The sequence below is a fragment of the Schistocerca gregaria genome, chromosome 1 (assembly GCF_023897955.1).
Source record: "Schistocerca gregaria isolate iqSchGreg1 chromosome 1, iqSchGreg1.2, whole genome shotgun sequence".
NCBI classification, from domain to species: domain Eukaryota; kingdom Metazoa; phylum Arthropoda; class Insecta; order Orthoptera; family Acrididae; genus Schistocerca; species Schistocerca gregaria.
In genome coordinates, this window is record NC_064920.1 from 2,073,971 (window position 1) to 2,092,341 (window position 18,371).

The 18,371-nt window shown below is 44.3% G+C and overlaps 1 protein-coding gene across 3 annotated transcripts in view; it reads left to right on the top strand.

Annotated features, from left to right (window-relative positions):
- Positions 1-876: 876 nt before the first annotated feature.
- The window catches only part of LOC126319460 (calcium-binding protein E63-1), a 575,661-nt gene continuing 558,166 nt past the window's right edge, over positions 877-18,371 (top strand). Inside the window, exon 1 of one of the 3 annotated variants that reach the window (XM_049993518.1) lies at positions 877-967. In XM_049993518.1, coding sequence (XP_049849475.1) covers positions 892-967 — 76 coding nt within the window. In that variant the 5' untranslated portion in view covers positions 877-891. Of the gene's footprint in view, positions 968-13,579; positions 13,633-18,371 lie in introns of those variants that run through there. The other 2 variants (XM_049993519.1, XM_049993603.1) reach the window with 2 other exon arrangements.

The window sequence follows — 18,371 nt, forward strand, 5'->3', positions numbered from 1 at the left end:
GTACATTTCCAAACTACAGACAGTTAGCTCAGTCTAAAGGAGATCCGCATGTCTCAGGCTGCATTCGAATATGTCAAGCAAACATTCTCTGTACTGTGGGAGGACCATATCGCATAGACTATCAATCACAAGATACTGTTCCTGTGTTGTTCTTTCACAACACATCCATTTAGTGTGTGACTACAGCTTTGTACAATACCATACATTTTGTTTTTCCACCACGACTTTGAGGTCTGTGTCAGGTGCCAGATGTCAGGTGCTAAACCAACATTAATTGGCTTTCACTTTAAGCTGGATATCACATGACACAAATTATGCTGCTCCTGCAACACAAAGGACAGTTGAAATAAAAGACAGAGGCAGTATTTCTTATTGACAAAAATGTGGAGGACATCACAACATATGGAAACTAAATAAGTTTGTGGCATTGTGGAGCTTATTCAAACAGCTGCATGAAGCTCATCTTCCACAGTCTTCCAGATGTCTCAATATTATGTTTTTCAAAGACACCCTGAGCATTGATTCCTCATATTGGTGGTGTTTATTGCATCCACGTAAATAATTGCTGCCGGCCACGGTGGTAGGCGCTCAGTCCGGAACCACGCGACTGCTATGGTCGCAGGTTCGAATCCTGCCTCGGGCATGGATGTGTGTGATGTCCTTAGGTTAGTTAGGTTTAAGTAGTTCTAAGTTCTAAGGGACTGATGACCACAGATGTTAAGTCCCATAGTGCTCAGAGCCATTTGAACCATTTTAAATAATTGCTGTTTTGGTGTCTCAGGTGGTAGTCATCCTGATCTCCAGATCTTTGGACACTGCATCTTTCATTTTTATGACTTACAGTTCATAACCATCTGTGGAACAAGGGGGTATTCTGCAGGACCACAGAGCATGGATAGTATGCACCAACAGCTGTCTATCCTACAGGTGGAGGAATGGAATGATTTGCAGATACCCAAGCGAGCATGTAAGTACCCTCATCTGTCCACATAATTGTTGTATTTTCATCAGTTCTATGTGTTTTCCATCAATTTTCATAATTTTACTAGGTGTCCGTAATTTTAATGCATTTTACTTGATTACTTGACGTCCAAACCACCATTCGTGAGCCAATGACACTGCAGAGTTGTTCTCAATTTCTATATCATTGCTAAATCATCCCTTCCATTACTTTTCGGGGATGATATACATAACTTATGTTACACAGTCTACATCACATGACACAAATATTGTTTCTTAGTGTAGTAAATAGCCATCAGCAGAGAGGAGGTGCAAAAATACATTCCTTAGCCGAAACACTTTATAAATTCAGTAAGATTTTGTTGCAATTTGCCATGCCCCCTATGTGGATGAAGTCACAAAGTGAGAGATTCGAAGCTCTAGCACTCAGTCCTCTGAGTGAAACTATATATGGCTTCTCTGTATGCCTCTCATGACTTTTCCTCAACCTTTAACCAACCCTCCTTCCCACCCCCCCCCCACCCCCCTCACCCCCTTCCCTGCCCCGAACACTGTCTCTAATTTTATTTGAAACTGATCAGAAGTAGGAGGGTACTATACCCACTACATTCGACATCTCAATTAGCTGAGCTATGCATAACCACTACACTTCGATATTTTGCTTTCACAAAGGGTATAGCAACTGTTGCAAATTTGTACTGACTGACGCTAGTGACGCAGACTGCTTTTCTTATTCCAATACTGTAACTACCATTCTGTGTAGTCTGTTCCATACCAATCTTACTCATGTCACCCATCCAAATACACATGATCTGTCTAGATGCTTGCATGCTGAGGAGTTTGGTGTATAATAGATACTAGCCTGCACATTTGTGAGTGTTGTGGTGATGTAACAGACAACTAAGAAGAGGAAGCAGAAGAAGAAGAAATGATTGAGTTATGCATGATGGAGCTCCAGATGGAAGGAGTTTGATACATTTTATGTAACTCACCTGTGCTACCACTTCTGTAGAATTGTTGCAGTGTTTGGATTCCATGCCATGAAGTTGCTGGGAAGAGAGAAATGATAATAGGACATACACAGAAATGCATAGGAGAACTGTTTGATATGTAAAATTACACACAATGCTGCACTAACTCTGTGAACAGAACACACTCTTTCTCACACACAATGAGTGCAGTACCTCACAATCCCCTGTCACTAACTTAGAATCACTGCAGTTATGAAACTCAATACTCGATTTATGCCCTATGACTCTGAAGACTCGATTTCTATCCAAGATCTGGCAGAGAAACAGAGTACTTGAAATACATCTTCGTTCATCTAGAGGAGTATGTTGGAATAGGACACGATTCGCCACAAATGTGTTGGAAATCCTCTGCTGGCTGTTGTATGGAGATGTTTGCTGTTAATGATTGCAGGTAGAGAGTGCTCTAAGTCACACACAGAACACGCTATTGTATATGAGTCGAACACAAGTTATATGTTCATGACCAAGTGGGTTACAGGCAGCATGTGGAGGAGTGTGCTTGTGTTCTCAAATTTAATTACTTCTTTTTGATGTATTTTACAAGTGCCGCATCTTCCAAAACAGCAAAGAATGATGAGTTTTTACCACCAAATGAAAGAGAGATCCATGCGAACTAAACTTTATAAATAAAAATAAACAGTATATTTTTTGCTATGTAACTGATTTTCCTGTCGTTTGATTCCTTCTCTCCAGCAGAGACTGAGTCATTTTCCCATCAATTTCCAAATTGGGGTGGTAGGGGAAGTCTTGGGGGCTTTCCCAGAGAGATAGGAGTAAATTAATATGTCGATTTAATTAATCAGTTGATTTATATCAAAAGTGTGCTCATATTGGCGAGGGAGTTTCCCAGAGGGGGGGTGTTTGAGGGGGAGGGGGAGAAGGGTTCTCTGAAGGACACAGGGGTTCACAAATCAACCTCCACGGTGTCATAAATCAATTAACAGAAAAATAGAGTAAGAGGAGGAGGAAGTGGTCATAAATCAGTCAACTTAGCCCCTGAATATATCCAACCCACATCAGAAAAATGCCTGAGAACTGGCTTTGGCCTACTACTTCAATGAGCATGCTATCGTGTGTAGAATGGGGACTCTTGCGACCCTACATCTGGCCATCATGACTTAGGTTTTCTGTGATTTCCCTAAATTGTTTGAGGCAAATGTCGAGATGGTTCCTTTGAAAGGGTACAGCCAGTTACCTTCTTCATCCTTTTCTATCCGAGCTTATGCTCCGTCTTGATGACCTACTTGTTGACAGGACGTTAAACACTAATATCCTCCATATAATGCAGAAGGTACACAGTCTATGTGAGTTTGACCAAGGGCCGATTGTGATGGCCCGGAGGCACATCACAAGGATTTTGGAAACAGCGTGCTTGTTGGGTGTACGAGGAGTGGTGTGGTCAGTGTCTCCAACACATGGCGAAAACACTGTGAAACCATGTCCAGACATTGTGGGCTGGGTAGCCATCTCTCATTACAGATGTCAGACATTGTAGGCTGGGCAGACGGGTAAAACGGGACAGGCAACAAATTGTGGCGGAACTAGCTTCAAACTTTAATGCTGGACAGAGGACAAGTGTGTCTGAACACATTGTGCACCAAACACTCCTAACAGTGGGTCCCTGCAGCTGACGATCCATGCATGTGCCAAAGTTAACACCACAGCGTCAGCAGCTATGAGTGAAATGGACATGTGACCATTGGTACTAGACACTTGCACAGTGGCAGAGCATTGCATGGTCCGATGAATCTCGATACCATCTTCATTGTGCTGATGGGAGGGCGCGAATACAGCATCTTTCAAGGGCACAGCTCTTGACACCTGTACTGTTGGATGGAGACAAGCTGGCAGTGGTTTCATTATGCTCTGGGGAACATTCAGTGGGAATCTATAGGTCTAGTGGAGCTCGTGAAAGTTGCATGATAGCACATTACGAGGAAGACAATCTCTTTGGCTTCTGAAGGTACATAGATGATGATGCGCAGAACAGTTCAAAACTGGGCCTCCTGTGAGCTTCACACACACACACACACACACACGCACACACACGCACACACTATAAATGTCGTCGGATCTTTTTCTATACAACCTAGACTCAGTGCGTTGCTTGACCACAAGACTAGCGAAACGCTCCCGCACTTCCAGGGTCACTCGTTCTATTTATTGTTTGACATTCTTGCGACCTATATCTCTTCATGATGGCCATGTTTTTCTCTCCCACTGTCTCGTTTTCTCCCATTTACACTTTGTCCTGTCTGTCTCACCCACAGTCACTGTCTTGCTCCCTTTCTCTCACTCTTCTTTACCACTGTCTTCTCCTCTGCCGCTTTCACTGTCTCTCTGACCCACTGCCTCTGTTTTGTCCCATTCTTTTTTTCTCCCTTGCCACTGTCTCCTTACAGTGTGCTGTCTTTCAAGAAAATAAACAAGAAATAGGTACACATAACGTAAGATTAACAAAAAATCGTCTCCCAACCAACGCAAGATCAGTTTGGATTACTTTATATAAAAAGGCACAACATTCTTTAGGCTATGTCTACAGTTTGCCAAAAAAAGCGGACCAAGGAAGTCGTACGACAAAATAATTGCTTGTATTGTGCGTACGCCGACAGGTGTCACCGTCAAATAATTTCCAGCTGAAGACAATTTGTATACACAGCGACGGCAAGTTATAAAATTTTATTTGGGATAAAATGACTCTAAAATGGTATCGAAAAAGTTTCAGTGTTTGCGGAGAACATCACCTTAGGAGCATACACTGAAGGACCAAAGAAACTGGTACACCTGCCTAAAATCGTATAGGGCCCCCGTGAGTATGCAGAAGTGTCGCAACACGACGTGCCACGGACTCGACTAATGTCTGACGTAGTGCTGGAGGAAACTGACGCCATGAACCCTGCAGGGATGTCCATAAATAGGTAACAGTACGAGGGGGTGGAGATCTCTTCTGAAGAGCACTTTGCAAGGCATCCCACATATGCTCAATAATGTTCACGTGTGGGGAGTTTGGTGGCCAGCGGAAGTGTTTAAACTCAGAAGAGTTTTCCTGGAGCCACTCTGTAGTAATGCTGGACGTGTGGGGTGTCGCAATGTCCTGCTGTAATTGCCCAAGTCCGTCGGAATGCACGATGGACATGAATAGATGCAGGTGATGAGACAGGATACTTACGTACGTGTCACCTGTCAGTATCGTATCTAGACGTATCGGGGGTCCCTTATCATTTCAACTGCACACGCCCCACACCATTACAGAGCCTCAACCAGCTTAAACCGTTCCCTGCTGAATGCATGGTCAATGGATTCGTGAGGTTGTCTCCATACCCATACACGTTCATCCGCTCGATACAATTTCAAAACGAGATTCGTCCGACCAGGCAACATGTTTCCAGTCATCAACAGTCCAATGTCGCTGTGTCTTGCAGTCATCAAGGGTACACAAGTGGGCCTTAGGCTCCGAAAGCCGAATGTTTCGTTGAATGGTCCGCACGCTGACATTTGTTGATGTCCCAGCATTGAAATCTGCATGAATTTGCGGAAGATTGCACTTCTGTCACGTTGAACGATTCTCTTCGGTCATCGTTGGACGCTTTCTTGCAGGATCTTTTTCCGGAGATTTGATGTTTTACAGGATCCCTGATATTCACGGTACACTCGCCATACGGAAAAATCCCCACTGCATCGCTACCTCGGAAATGCTGTGTCCCATCGCTGTAACACTACGGCCATACTCACTTAAATCTTGATAACCGGCCATTGTAGCAGCAGTAACCGATCTAACAACAGCGCCAGACAATTTTTGTCTTATATAGGCGCTGCCGACCGCAGCGCCGTATTCTGTCTGTTTACGTATCTCTGTGTTTGAATACGCATGACTCTAGAAATATCTTTGGCGCTTCAGTGCATGTTAAAACTTTAGACCATTTGCTATGAATAAAAATTATAGAAATGTCCATCTCCACAACTGCTACTGTTGGTATCCAAAAGTCATCGTTTTTCAGATGTATGAAGATTTTCGAATACGGGAAAGTGGTGTTTCTAGGTAAGTGTGCAGAGTATACGGTTAAAATTTGAGACGTTTTCTATGGTTAGTTATTTAGATAATTACGAGTTACGGTTCAAATATGGCTAAACAGTATTTCTACGGTTTTCTGCATAAGTACGGTAAATTTCTACTCTGGACCTCGGTAACGAATAATGATCTCAAAAGTTTTCGAAGTTCCCGCCATCATCATCTTAAGAATATACCTTACAGAAGAATTCCGACGGTTTGCCACGAATAGAAATTATAGAAGTGATGTTCTGAGTACTCGAAAATAATGGTTTTTCGGAGTTTTATCATAAACCGTCCGTGAACAAATGGTGCTTTTGTAAACCATGTAAGGTCGAGCCTAGACTGCACCTAATGCAAAAGCAGGAACCGATTTGCTCAGTTTGCCTAGGCTGGAGGAGTGCTTAATGTTTAAATTCTGACCTTGGAGCTGGCCGTAGTGGCCGAGCCTGAGCGGTTCTAGGCGCTACAGTCTGGAACCGCGAGACCGCAGGTTCGAATCCTGCCTCGGGCATGGATGTGTGTGATGTCCTTAGGTTAGTTAGGTTTAAGTAGGTCAAAGTTCTAGGGCACTGATGACCTCAGCAGTTAAGTCCCATATTGCTCACAGCCACTTGAACCAATCTGACCTTGGACTGTGGGGCAGCTACAGTATGCCCATCGTTCCAATAGGTGTACGAAAGATCGCTATCCAAATTAGCTGACCCGTTGTGGCTTGTCGATACCAACAGAGACATGATCGCCTGAGAAATAGCACGTGCGTCGCGGCTTTTCGGAACATATTGGTAGCGGTACCGCGGTCTGTCGTGCATAATGAATGCAATGTAAAAGATGTACAATATTTGGTTAGATGGAAAGGTCCCCGTACACGACCAAACGTGCTTGACAAAATCGCACAGGACAGAGTAGCATGGAGAGCTGCATCAAACCAGTTTCAGGATTGAAGACAACAACAACAAATATGCATGTCAAATACTTGACCGTGTACGGTGCTGTTTGACATGTTTGTCAAGCATAGATCGTGTTAGCGAGAAATTTTGATTGACTGAAAATTTGACAAGATTGCGGACGTCGTTTCTGTCGATGTGTCGCCACGTATGTATAATGTTTCGTGAGTTTACACAAATATGAAAACTACTATCAAGTATAAAAACAACACGGCACTGACAATTGATAAAGGTAGAGGTGAAACATGTTTCCCAGCCATATATTCAGCATGAAGAGGTTATGAACAAACACTATACAAAGAGTTACACAACAGTGACGTAAAAGCGCAGTGGAATGGATTAAAAGCTTCTTCATCTCCCAGTACTTATTGCAACCTACATCCTTCTGAATCTGCTTAGTGTATTCATCTCTTGGTCTCCCTCTGCGATTTTTACTCTCCACGCTGCCCTCCATTACTAAAGTGGTGATCCCTCGATGTCTCAGAACATGTCCTACCAACCGATCCCTTCTTGTAGTCAAGTTGTGCCACAAGCTCCTCTTCTCCCCAATTCTATACAATACCTCCTTCTTAGTTTTGTGATCAACCCATCTAATCTTCAGCATTCTTCTGTAGCACCACATTTCGAAAGCTTCTATTCTCTTCTTGTCCAAACTATTTATCATCCACGTTTCACTTCCATACATGGCTACACTCCATACAAATGCTTTCAGAAATGACTTCCTGACACTTAAATATATACTCGATATTAACAAATTTCTCTTCTTCAGAAACACGTTCCTTGCCATTGCCAGTCTACATTTTATATCCTCTCTTCTTCGACCATCGCAGTTATTTTGCTCCCCAAATAGCAAAACTCCTTTACTACTTTGTCTCATGTCCTAATCTAATTCCCTCAGCATCATCCGACATGCATATTTACTTTTGACAAAATGTTTGATCGTTTACGGTGGCCTTAAGAGAAAACTCGATGGCCCTTACCTTGCCAGGATAACAAATAGAAAACGGATGTGCCCTCCTCCACACACCGGAAATTGGGTTTGCGGAGTAGAATGTTGAAGTTGGAGAGTAGAGGTAACCAGTAACAAAGATGCACATATTCGGCAAAATGTTAGAAAATAAGGAAAGAGATTGTTACACCAACTTGGTGCAGCGGCCGAAAGAAGTAAGAAAAAGGAAAGAAATATCCAGTTTTTGCGAGCACTCCACTGGCAGAAGGAATTCGTGGCAGACAGAGAGAAGTGGTCGCGAGAACGCTGCCGGGCGCTGAGGCTGTCGCCGCGTGTTCAGAGCAAGTAAGGCTGCGGTCAGAGTGGCTCCGACGACGGTCGTCAGAGGCCGTCGCCAGAGGTGGCACGATAACATCGGCCGACAGCTTGCTCACACTGCGGCCAGTCTGATTCGTCGGTTTTTGACGGAATAGAGGAGGTTAGATTAGAAACTATTTTATGCATGAAGTAGGTTAATTTTAACCTCCAAGGGCGGGACGGATATCGCGACGGCTCTGTGGTCGGAGACGAGTGCTGCAGTGCCGGTTTTGCTGTTATAAGACGCGTGCAAACGAGCTGCAGCTGTCTCAAAGCGCACGTGTAGATTCCATCCTCAGTTACTGGAATTACCAGACAAGTTTTACGAATAAACGAGACGATGGGAAAAACACAACGCCACAAAAGTTAAAAACGCTTTAACTTTGTGACGCCATTTTCCTTCTCTCACCAGCGATCAGCTTCAGAGGGGACCACCACCTTAGAAACTAACAGTCCGTAATTGAGGTTTTTCATACTTATAGGTATATGTTACGAAAATATATAGTTTCAGTGATACACTGCACTACTAATGATCTGTTCAGAACACATTGTTCAGAGTGTGGTTTATTATACTACAGTGGCAGGATCTGCGACTTCAGTCTATAAAGTTTTTGTCAATGAGGTTATGAGCACATAATGCTTAATTTACGTGGTGAAAGTACATGTTTCTATTATACCATGCGTGGATAAAATTTGTATGTAAGGAAGCAAGTGTTATCTAATTAAAGACAGATTTATGGTTTCACAATATCTTACTTTTTTCTGAAAATGGTGAAAATCAATGCAGTACTGGCTAGATATTCAGATAATCAGATTCTAGTACACTTCACGGCTCCCTAAACATGTAGCCAGTGGATTCGAAAAAGGAAGTAACAATATCCCTGGTCGCAGTATTATTTCAGATTGAGTGTCACTTTTAATAAAGAAAATCAAAATTTGGTTCAGAAAAAATTAAAAATTTCGTAGAACAGGGATTTGAGGTGCAAGAGTGAAAATATTAGATTTCAAATTAGTATTTAGAGCATTATAAATAACATCTAACATATCATAGAAAAACTTTGAAACTATACTTTTCAGAACGTGGTATAGGCCTAATTATTAGGAAAATGTAATCGACAGATGTCAAATATAAAAATTTCATTTCTGGTTTTACTTGAACCAGAACTGCATCTTTGATATAAGAATTGGATTTTTGTAATAGGACACGAATCACACCTCTACAAGTAAGGGATTACTCGAAATCTGTTTTGCTGAATTTATTTAACGTTGTGCAGGCACACGTCAAATAACCTCTAATGACTGTTATTCAATATACGTCCCAAAGACAAATATAAAGTTTAATGTAAGATACTCTGAACATACAACGCACTGAAAAGTGGAAACACACATGTACACTACATTATCCTCCTGCTGCACCACACTATTAAGCAGTAATAATAATTTGTATACAGCTTATGCCCACCTGCCACAATACAAAAAGAACCACTTCAGTAACTTTAAGCAACAGATAAGCCATCCTTTTCACTTGAACAAATTATTTCTCCAGGATATCTAAAGAAGCTTTCCTTTCTGGCAAAGAACATACACTCTGTCCTCAGTTATCGGAATAACCAGACAAATTTTACGAATATATGAGATGACGGGAGCAACGTTCTATCATACTCGAGATAATTCATGGTGACCTTGAAATGCAAGCTATAAACGGTGTGTTTCGCTGTATGCTTTTAAAGTTGTGCTGATGTACGTCAATTAACCTTGAGCGAGTGTCATTTAGCACGCGAGTGAAAGAGAAGCATAAGGTATAGCATATGTCGGTTAACCTTCAGTGACTGTCATTTAGCACACGAGTGAAAAACAAATGTGACGTGTAGTATAGGGTACTCTGAAAACCTAAAGCACTGAAAAGTGGAAATACATACCGCACACCACATTTGCAAACCATATTAACAGCATCACTACCCTACTGGCATAAAACGGCAGTAAGCACCACAATAAAAATGCAGTACAGTAGCTATAATCCACCGTTTCCACTTGAACAAATTAATTTTTGAAGTTATAATCTATGCCTAATATTTCCAGTAAAATTTTTGCCTATTTGAGGTTTCGAATAGACCTCTGATTTCAGTTCATAGATTCCGAACTTTATCCCGATTGTGATATTTTCATCCTCAGGATGCCACAAACTCAATCCGTCTTGGCCTAAACTTATCAGTTTCTCACGATCGATATTTCGTGTGCGAGAACGTCGGTCCATTTGTCGCAGAAAAACTGAATTTCACCGAATGTCGTCCGCAGTCTTTGCTTTCGGGAGATAGGGTCGGCTGTAGTGTGACCAAGGAAGTAGTGGCGTAGTGATTTGAAAAGATCGGCCATCTCCGGCCGATGTCGGTCGTCGGCTGAATCACAGACATACATTGCTAGACTGGCAATACCGTATAACAGTGTCACTGGTGCGACTGAAGCCGCGGTTTAGAACTGCAGTATGGCGGCGATCGCAAAGGACGTACAAACAGCTGTTTGTGTATCGATAAAACAGTCGTAATAAATGGGAATAAACTGATACGACGACGTTATTTTTAGAGTTTTGACGTAACAGTCAATGCATGCGTCGTGTTTGGCTGTAATTTTTCGTACAACAGACGGAAAATACAAGGAAAGCAACATGTCTCAGTGGAAGCATAACTTGAGACATCTTACGTATTTTTGATTTTGTACTGTATGGAAGCCTAAATAATTGTATTACAGTTTGCCATATCCGATACGCCGGTACTATTTGAATAGTTTGTGTATATTTTAAGGAGTTTAACGATTAGTGTTAAGAGATGTACCTTAATGATGTTCTTTAAACAATTTTGATCGACTCGGCCTTTTCGTCGAGTGGTTATGTTCGTTGTGAAAGTGCTTCTATAAGTAAAACGTACTATTTCCTAGAAATGAGACCAAGGTTTCCTAATATGAGACAGTAATAATATTTTGCTTTAATTATTTTATTACAGAATAATATACAATTTTTACATGTTCATTAATTTATGTTATCCTTCACTCATTTCACACTACTTAGGAGGTGTATTAACGACATCCGGGGCAAACAGAATTGTCTTCTGTGACACCGCACTCTTCATGAGCCCAGCGATAACATTTCGTGCACTGTACCCGTTTCTCCCCGTGTTTGTCTTCAGAAAAGCGCCCAGTACAGACACTCGGCGTCATCGTCATCACTGCTGTCTGAATCCTCACTGGCATCAAGATGGATATCGGATGGCGGTCACCAGACGATTTTTCTGCTTTAGGTCTACGATTTGAAGATTTTTCCACTCTTCTCCCCAAATAACTTTCTGGCTGCTTTCTTAGCTTCAGCCTCTGATTTCTTCTGTTTAGATTCTTGCAATTGCTTCACACAAGGAGTTGAAGTTAGAAACGCAGCAGAGCACGAACGCGATGTTTGGCCTATTTGATCATCTCCAGGTGGTTTTGCGATGTGTGGGAGAGGTCTGATGTCCACCAAGACTGACAGCTTGACCATCACCGCCAGTAGTTTCATTTCCGTTTTTGACATCTCTTTCTTGAAGAGCGTCAGCATGGCGATGAACTGAAAATTCATGTTCCCTAAAGATGTTTCTGTTGCATGGGATGAGACCTGTTTTTCTGAAGACATTCGCAGATGCTTTCATTGTTGCTGTTCAGCTGTAAATTGCCCAAATAACCTGGCTGTTAATAATGGGGCGATAACACGACCTGGGTTACTTGCCAACCACGTTTCTATCTCTTGGGCATAGTAAGTTTTCAAAGGCCCCATAAATCCGACGTCAAGTGGCTGCATTTTATGCGTTGAGTGAGGCGGCAAACATACAATATGAACATTGTTTTCACGTGCTTTATCTAACACATCGAGATTCTTTGTGTGGGAATAATGCCCATCGAGAATCAAAATGACAGGGTCATTTGAAGATGGCTTTACATGACTCACAAAATGATCAAACTACTGAGTATAAATGTGAGTTTGTATCCAGCCACTTGCATGACAAGCTGATATTGATCCTGCAGGTGCACCGTCCATCAATTCCTGCTTGATATTCTTCCTTGGGAAGAAGATTAGGGGTGGAACATAAGTGCCAGCTGCGTTCATACACGTTACAATTGTGATGAGATTTCCTTTTTCTGATGAAGTCAAGGCAGGAGCTTGTCTCTTCCCTTTCATAGCAATAACCTTGCTGTGTTTGTGCTGCACAGACGTCACCCCAGTTTCGTCAACACTGAAGACTCGATGCGAGTTATGGTTGACTTTAGATAGCACAAATTCGTAAATATCAAAAAATCTCCCCACATTTTCGGGAGTGAAAGCTTTCACTCTTGCTGCTCAAGACCCTGAGGAGTGCTCATTGATAAAATGGGATGTCTCTTAAGGAAAGCCCGGAGCCATTTCTTTCCTGCTGAAGCGTTTCCTGAATTGAAGGGATTCTTCAGCTTATTCCTGACAGCGAACTGGAAGGCCATACTTCGTGTGTCCTTAAATTTAAGAACATAAAATCGCTCTTCTATTGCAAGGCAGTATTTCACTAGTTCATCTGCCAGTTGAGATGAGAGGACAGGCCTTCTGCCAAGATTAACACCAACCAGCTTCTCGGGTGTACGAGTTTTATCCTTCACATACTGAGAGGACAGGCCTTCTGCCAAGATTAACACCAACCAGCTTCTCGGGTGTACGAGTTTTATCCTTCACATACCTTTCCAAACTACATTTTGGTACAGCAAAAAAACTTTTGAGGCTTTTAAGTACCCCATCTCGCCATTTCTCACACATGTAATGGCACGAACCATGGTGTCTTTATCCCACGTTTTCCTTTTAGGTGCTGTCCACTCAGCTTTAAGCTGAAATATTGTCTTAACACTGATGTCGCAAAAACTCCGAACACAAGAATTTTGTATCAACCTCTACTTACTGTGTTCGGCTCAACTATGGCGTCCTGCTCGCTGAGTCGTCGTATGGCACGCAATAGACGTGTTTAAGAAACTCTCCACCACAGTGCAACCCCTAACATGAGCACAGTTGGGGTGTCTCATATTAGGGAACTATCGCATAATAGGCACCTTTCCTCTATGTCTGTGGGCGGGATCCAGTGATATCGGAGACACTGTGACGGCGGCCCGTGTGCTGCCGCGCACCGCCGGACAGCGGCGGGATGTATCGGCGACAGGTGTGGTGAAGTGGCCTGGCAGAGTCCGCGCCTCGCCACCTGGTGGGGGGTTCCCCGCGGAGGGCGGTGCTCCGCTATTTGCAACCAGTGTGGGAAATGGCCGTGTCGCCTGCGGCCGCCGACGTCCGCTGCTCGTAGCGACGCGGTAAGTCCACACACACACACACACACACACACACACACACACACACACACACTGTGCAGCCGCGCCGTCTCCGTCCGACCCGTGGACCCCGGCGTCTCCGAATATCTCCTCATGTCACTTTTTACGTTCTCAATGTGAAGTTCCCCCCGCATCTTACAGAAAAAACAGCGCAGCTTCTGGAATCGAACAGTTGGTCGCAAGAACGATAAGTAATAGTCAAAACGAGTGACCCTGGAAGTGCGGGTGCGTTACGCTAGTCTTGTGCTCAAGCGAGGCACTGAGTCCGGGTTGTATAGAAAAAGACGCGACGACGCTTATAGCGCCGACGAAGCTGGCATTAGGCCCAGTTTTGAACCGTTCTGCGCATCCTCCTCTACTTACCTCCAGAAGCCAATTGATTCGGTATTCCTCGTGACGCCTTGTCAATAGTGTCGTATGGTGGTTAATGCTCTCCGTCAGACTGCAACAGGGACATACTTCAGGGACCGTGCTGTTTTATTAATTTTTGTCAAAAATAACACTTTTACAGCCAACGCTCTTGCCGCAGTGGTTACACTGATTCCCGTTAGATCGGCGAAGTTAAGCGCTGTTGGGCTTGGCTAGCACTTGGATGGGTGACCCTCCGGTCTTGCTGAGCGCTGTTGGCAAACTGAGGAGCTACTTGATCGAAAAGTACGGTTGGGACAGTGGTGTGGTGACCACCTGCCGCACCATATCTGCATCTAGTGACGCCTGTTGGCTGAGGATGACACGGCAGCCGGTCGGTACCGTTGGGCCTCCACGGCCTGCTCGGGCGGACTTTAGTTTTTAACACTTTTATAACAGGAAGGGTCTCTTAGTGAGGGCTGTGACTCTCTGCTGAGGGAGGCTGTTGGGCAGCTGAAGAAAGACCAGTGACGATTAAAATGACGGGCTCGATTGCAATGATTAGCGGACGTCGCGGAGAACATGACGTCGATGGCGTCCGGCTGCTGACTGCGCGGGTTCCGCTACTACGTCGGCGGGTTCCCTCGTTTCGTGACCGTGGGTCGTCGGACTGCGTCACACTCCCGGGCTCGCAGCTTAGCGGCCTTCTGCGGGTGACGCGGCAGGCGACGGACCCCGACGTGGCGCTGTCGGGACAGCGGCAGAGCGCCGAGCTGCTGCCCCTGGAGCGCGGGCAGCGGCTGTGGCAGGAGCGCCTGCGTCATCGGCGCGGTGCGGCTCGGAGTAGCACAAGGCTGACGTCACGTCGCTGTCCGGCGATGACGGGCTGGTTCTAGCGTCCGTAAGGCCGGTATTACACTGCCAACTTTCTCTGACAAATATCTTTGTGAAGAATCTTTGTCAAAGATATTTGATGGTGTAATACGGAACTTTGTCAAATGTCGTCCAATATTTGATCAAATCTAGAGCCTCGCTGTACGTTCGATCAAAGAAGTCGCTTGTCTTCTGTTCACTGCATTGTGACATGTTACCACATGGAGTGCTAGCATCGCTGTGCGTTTTTATAAATATTGCCGGTAAATACAATTGGTTTCTGCTGGCAACTACAAAATTAATAGAGATGTATGAAGCTGATGAGGCGCTTTACAACGTAAGGCACGCTGAATACAAAAATAGATTAAGAAGATTGGAGACCTGACCTAACCTAACCTAACCCTTTTCTGTAGCAAGGAATCGGAGTAGTGAGCCTGTCTTCTGCAGATGTAGCAGTTCTTAAGTGAATATTGTGCTTTGTGATATGAGGATACACTTCACTGAGCACATACAGAAATGTATGCTCATGCATTCTTAAGTAATTGATGTACGACTTGACGTCCTCCACTGTAAGCTCACTTAACAAGTTTTGTTGAATGCTTTTATCGTGTCGTCGTAAAACCCACGGCTTCACCCAGGTACGTCTCCTTATTTTCCCCCGCTTCTCTTCCGCATGTGCACACAGTGCAATTGTGGTACATGCAACTGCTGCAGTTAATAACAAGTAGCTGTTGTCAGCCGTGTTGAACTTTGATGAAAAATATGATGACAGTGTGCAATACCCCTTCTAGCACTACGTCAAAGATCTTTGTCAAATATATTTGACGGAATATTTGATCACATCTTTGATCAAATGTTTGACAAAGAAATTTGATAGTGTAATACCGGCCTAAGCGCTGCTCCTGCCTGCAGACTCTCCTGTTTACTGCGGTTAGTGTATCACGGCGAGCAGGCCGGAACGGGTCAGCGACCTCCCGTTGCCGGCTCTTCATGTGTCAGCAGCAAGTGGCGTCTGCCGTCACCGCGGTCTTGCTGACCGCGCAGCCCCATCGCCGGATGTCAGCGACCTGGCGGTGCCCCGGTTTCGTTATGATGCTCTCCTGCCGGTTCCGGGACTTGCTCTCTACACTTTATAATGCTTTGCTTAGTAGAAAATGTTTGCCCTCCCTGTAGCACCACGCGGACTTGCTGACAGGATCAGCAGAATCGAGAAAAGTATACATCTACATTTGCATCCGTGTACTTTGGGTCAATCTTCACTTGTTTCGGGTCACTGCCAACCTCTCCCCAGCATGCAATGCAGTGCGCTCTGACTGTTGTCGGCCTCAAGTGCGGATCGAGGGTTGGGTTCTGGGCAGTTCGAGGAGACAGTTTCTCCCTTTCTTCTCTCGTCTCTACCCCCGCCAAAATTGAACTTACAGTCACATTTACTTTTAATTACCACAGCTGCTTGGGATTTAAATAATAGTAGCAAATATAGAAAATATATTTAGCAATAATAATAATAATAATTTGTTTGTGTTAGTGATTAGTACATAAATTTAATATAACTTGCAAGAAAGTGCAGTTCAGGAAAATACATCATTTTCAAAGTATTCGTCCAAAAATTTGAGAAATTCGTGTGTCGTGGAACTGATTTGAGAACTATAATAGCAACAACGTCTCACAACTTTCTCATCATAATTGGGACGATATAAAATTGAAAGCTGCACACACTATTACCAACATTACGGCTGTGTACACAGATCTGCAACCAGTGGAGTAGTGTGGATTTCTGCCACCTCGTGCGAGCCTTAAATTTGTCGCCCTCCTTTTTCCGCAGTTAAGAAAAAAAAATCAGGATATGTGTGATGTAAAACTGATCTATCCTGCTCGATGAGCTACTGATAAGGTGAGTGAATCTGGAGGTGTTGCCATCCGTATGTCGCGATGTGTCGGCGAGATGAAGGTCCTATATAAAGGTCTCGAGGTCAGGGTGGGGTGAATGGCGCAGCAGCTGGTCAGTAGGCACCAGCATACATCTGTCACCATGTCATCCAGTCGAACCTGACACTGTTTCGATATATTCTCTGTGAAAAAACATGAGCGTCCTCTCCTCGTCCCGACCCAGGAGGACAGTAGATGTTAAGTAACTGCACGGCGTTGACCATATGGCCATGCCCCTCAATTCTGGTGATATCGCATGTCAGTGGTGAGCAAACTCCTACATAGAAGAATGGCAACACTCCTGTCTTTGGCGGGCATGTGAGACACTGACCACATATCCAAAGAAGTCAGGGAAGCTTGCTACATGGAATTCTTGTAAGAAGGCAACGTCAGTATCTGTTGCAGCGAGCATTTGTCACAGCAGGGTCAGCTTATGCCATGTCCAGATTGTACTGATGTTAACAGTGACTAGACAAGATGTGCTGTCTAGGCCTGCCAGCTGGAGGTGTTGTCAGAGCTGACAAATGGGAGAGAGAAAGTCCCTGACCTTCATGGTCTGCCACCCTGGTTAATGGGGCTGGTGATCCGAGGTGACAGACGAAACGCCAACGCCCTCCACTTCCCCCGTCGCCACATCATCGGCATCCTGAACGTCATCACCCCGTGGGAAAAGAGAGGTTGTTGGTGTGAGTGGTGACTCACTATTCCCTTCATCGTGGGCTGCTGTGTCATTGGCCAGTGCTATAGGGTCGCCGTTCTGGCTATCTGATGCTGGAGTCTACCTGGGGACTGATGTGATAGATCAGTGTGCCTTCCAAATCACCATAATCAGCCGTTCTCTTCCAAGCCAGACGCATGATGGAAGTGGCCATTTCTTGTGGCGCCAAGGTAATCGTTGTTTATGGACATCCATGTCGGTGTGCGGTGGATGTTCCATTGGTACCTCATTATCCGTAAGGAAGCCAAGTGTTGGCACAGTATTAGTGTCCACGTCCATCTTTCCTGAGTACATCCTCAGGCAGCTGGTGGTCTGTGGACGCAGTAGACACCTTCGGAGTTGTAGAAATCTCTGAAATTGTGTCATCCTGCCGTCCAGTAGCTGCTGTTTCCTTTGGGACATCCCTCCTTTCGCTGTCCACTTAGATCGGCGTGGAAGGCCTGACAATGTAGTGGGAGAATAATGGTCTTCGTGGGTACTACAACATCCTGTGATGCCGAGCTCGTAAGACGACGCTGAAGGTATGCTGACCTAACATGACCATCTTGCCTTCATCCAGAGCACGTTTGAAGTTGGCCGTAATATATGATGATGGCACTACATTCAGCTATGTTCAGGCACAAAGGGCCATGTTTTGAGAGGTCGATTTTAACCTGATGTACTTCGTTGCAGACTTTGTACGTTTTGGAAGTCTGTATTTTTCTGCCCTATTGTGGGGCGGCAGGTGGAATAATTGTTAATTTTCCTATTATTTATTTAATGCTGTTGTTTTCCGTTCTCAACACTGGCTCTCTAACTACAATATTGGCAACCATAAAGTGATTAGCAAAACGTGAAGCCTGTAATTAGAATTCCT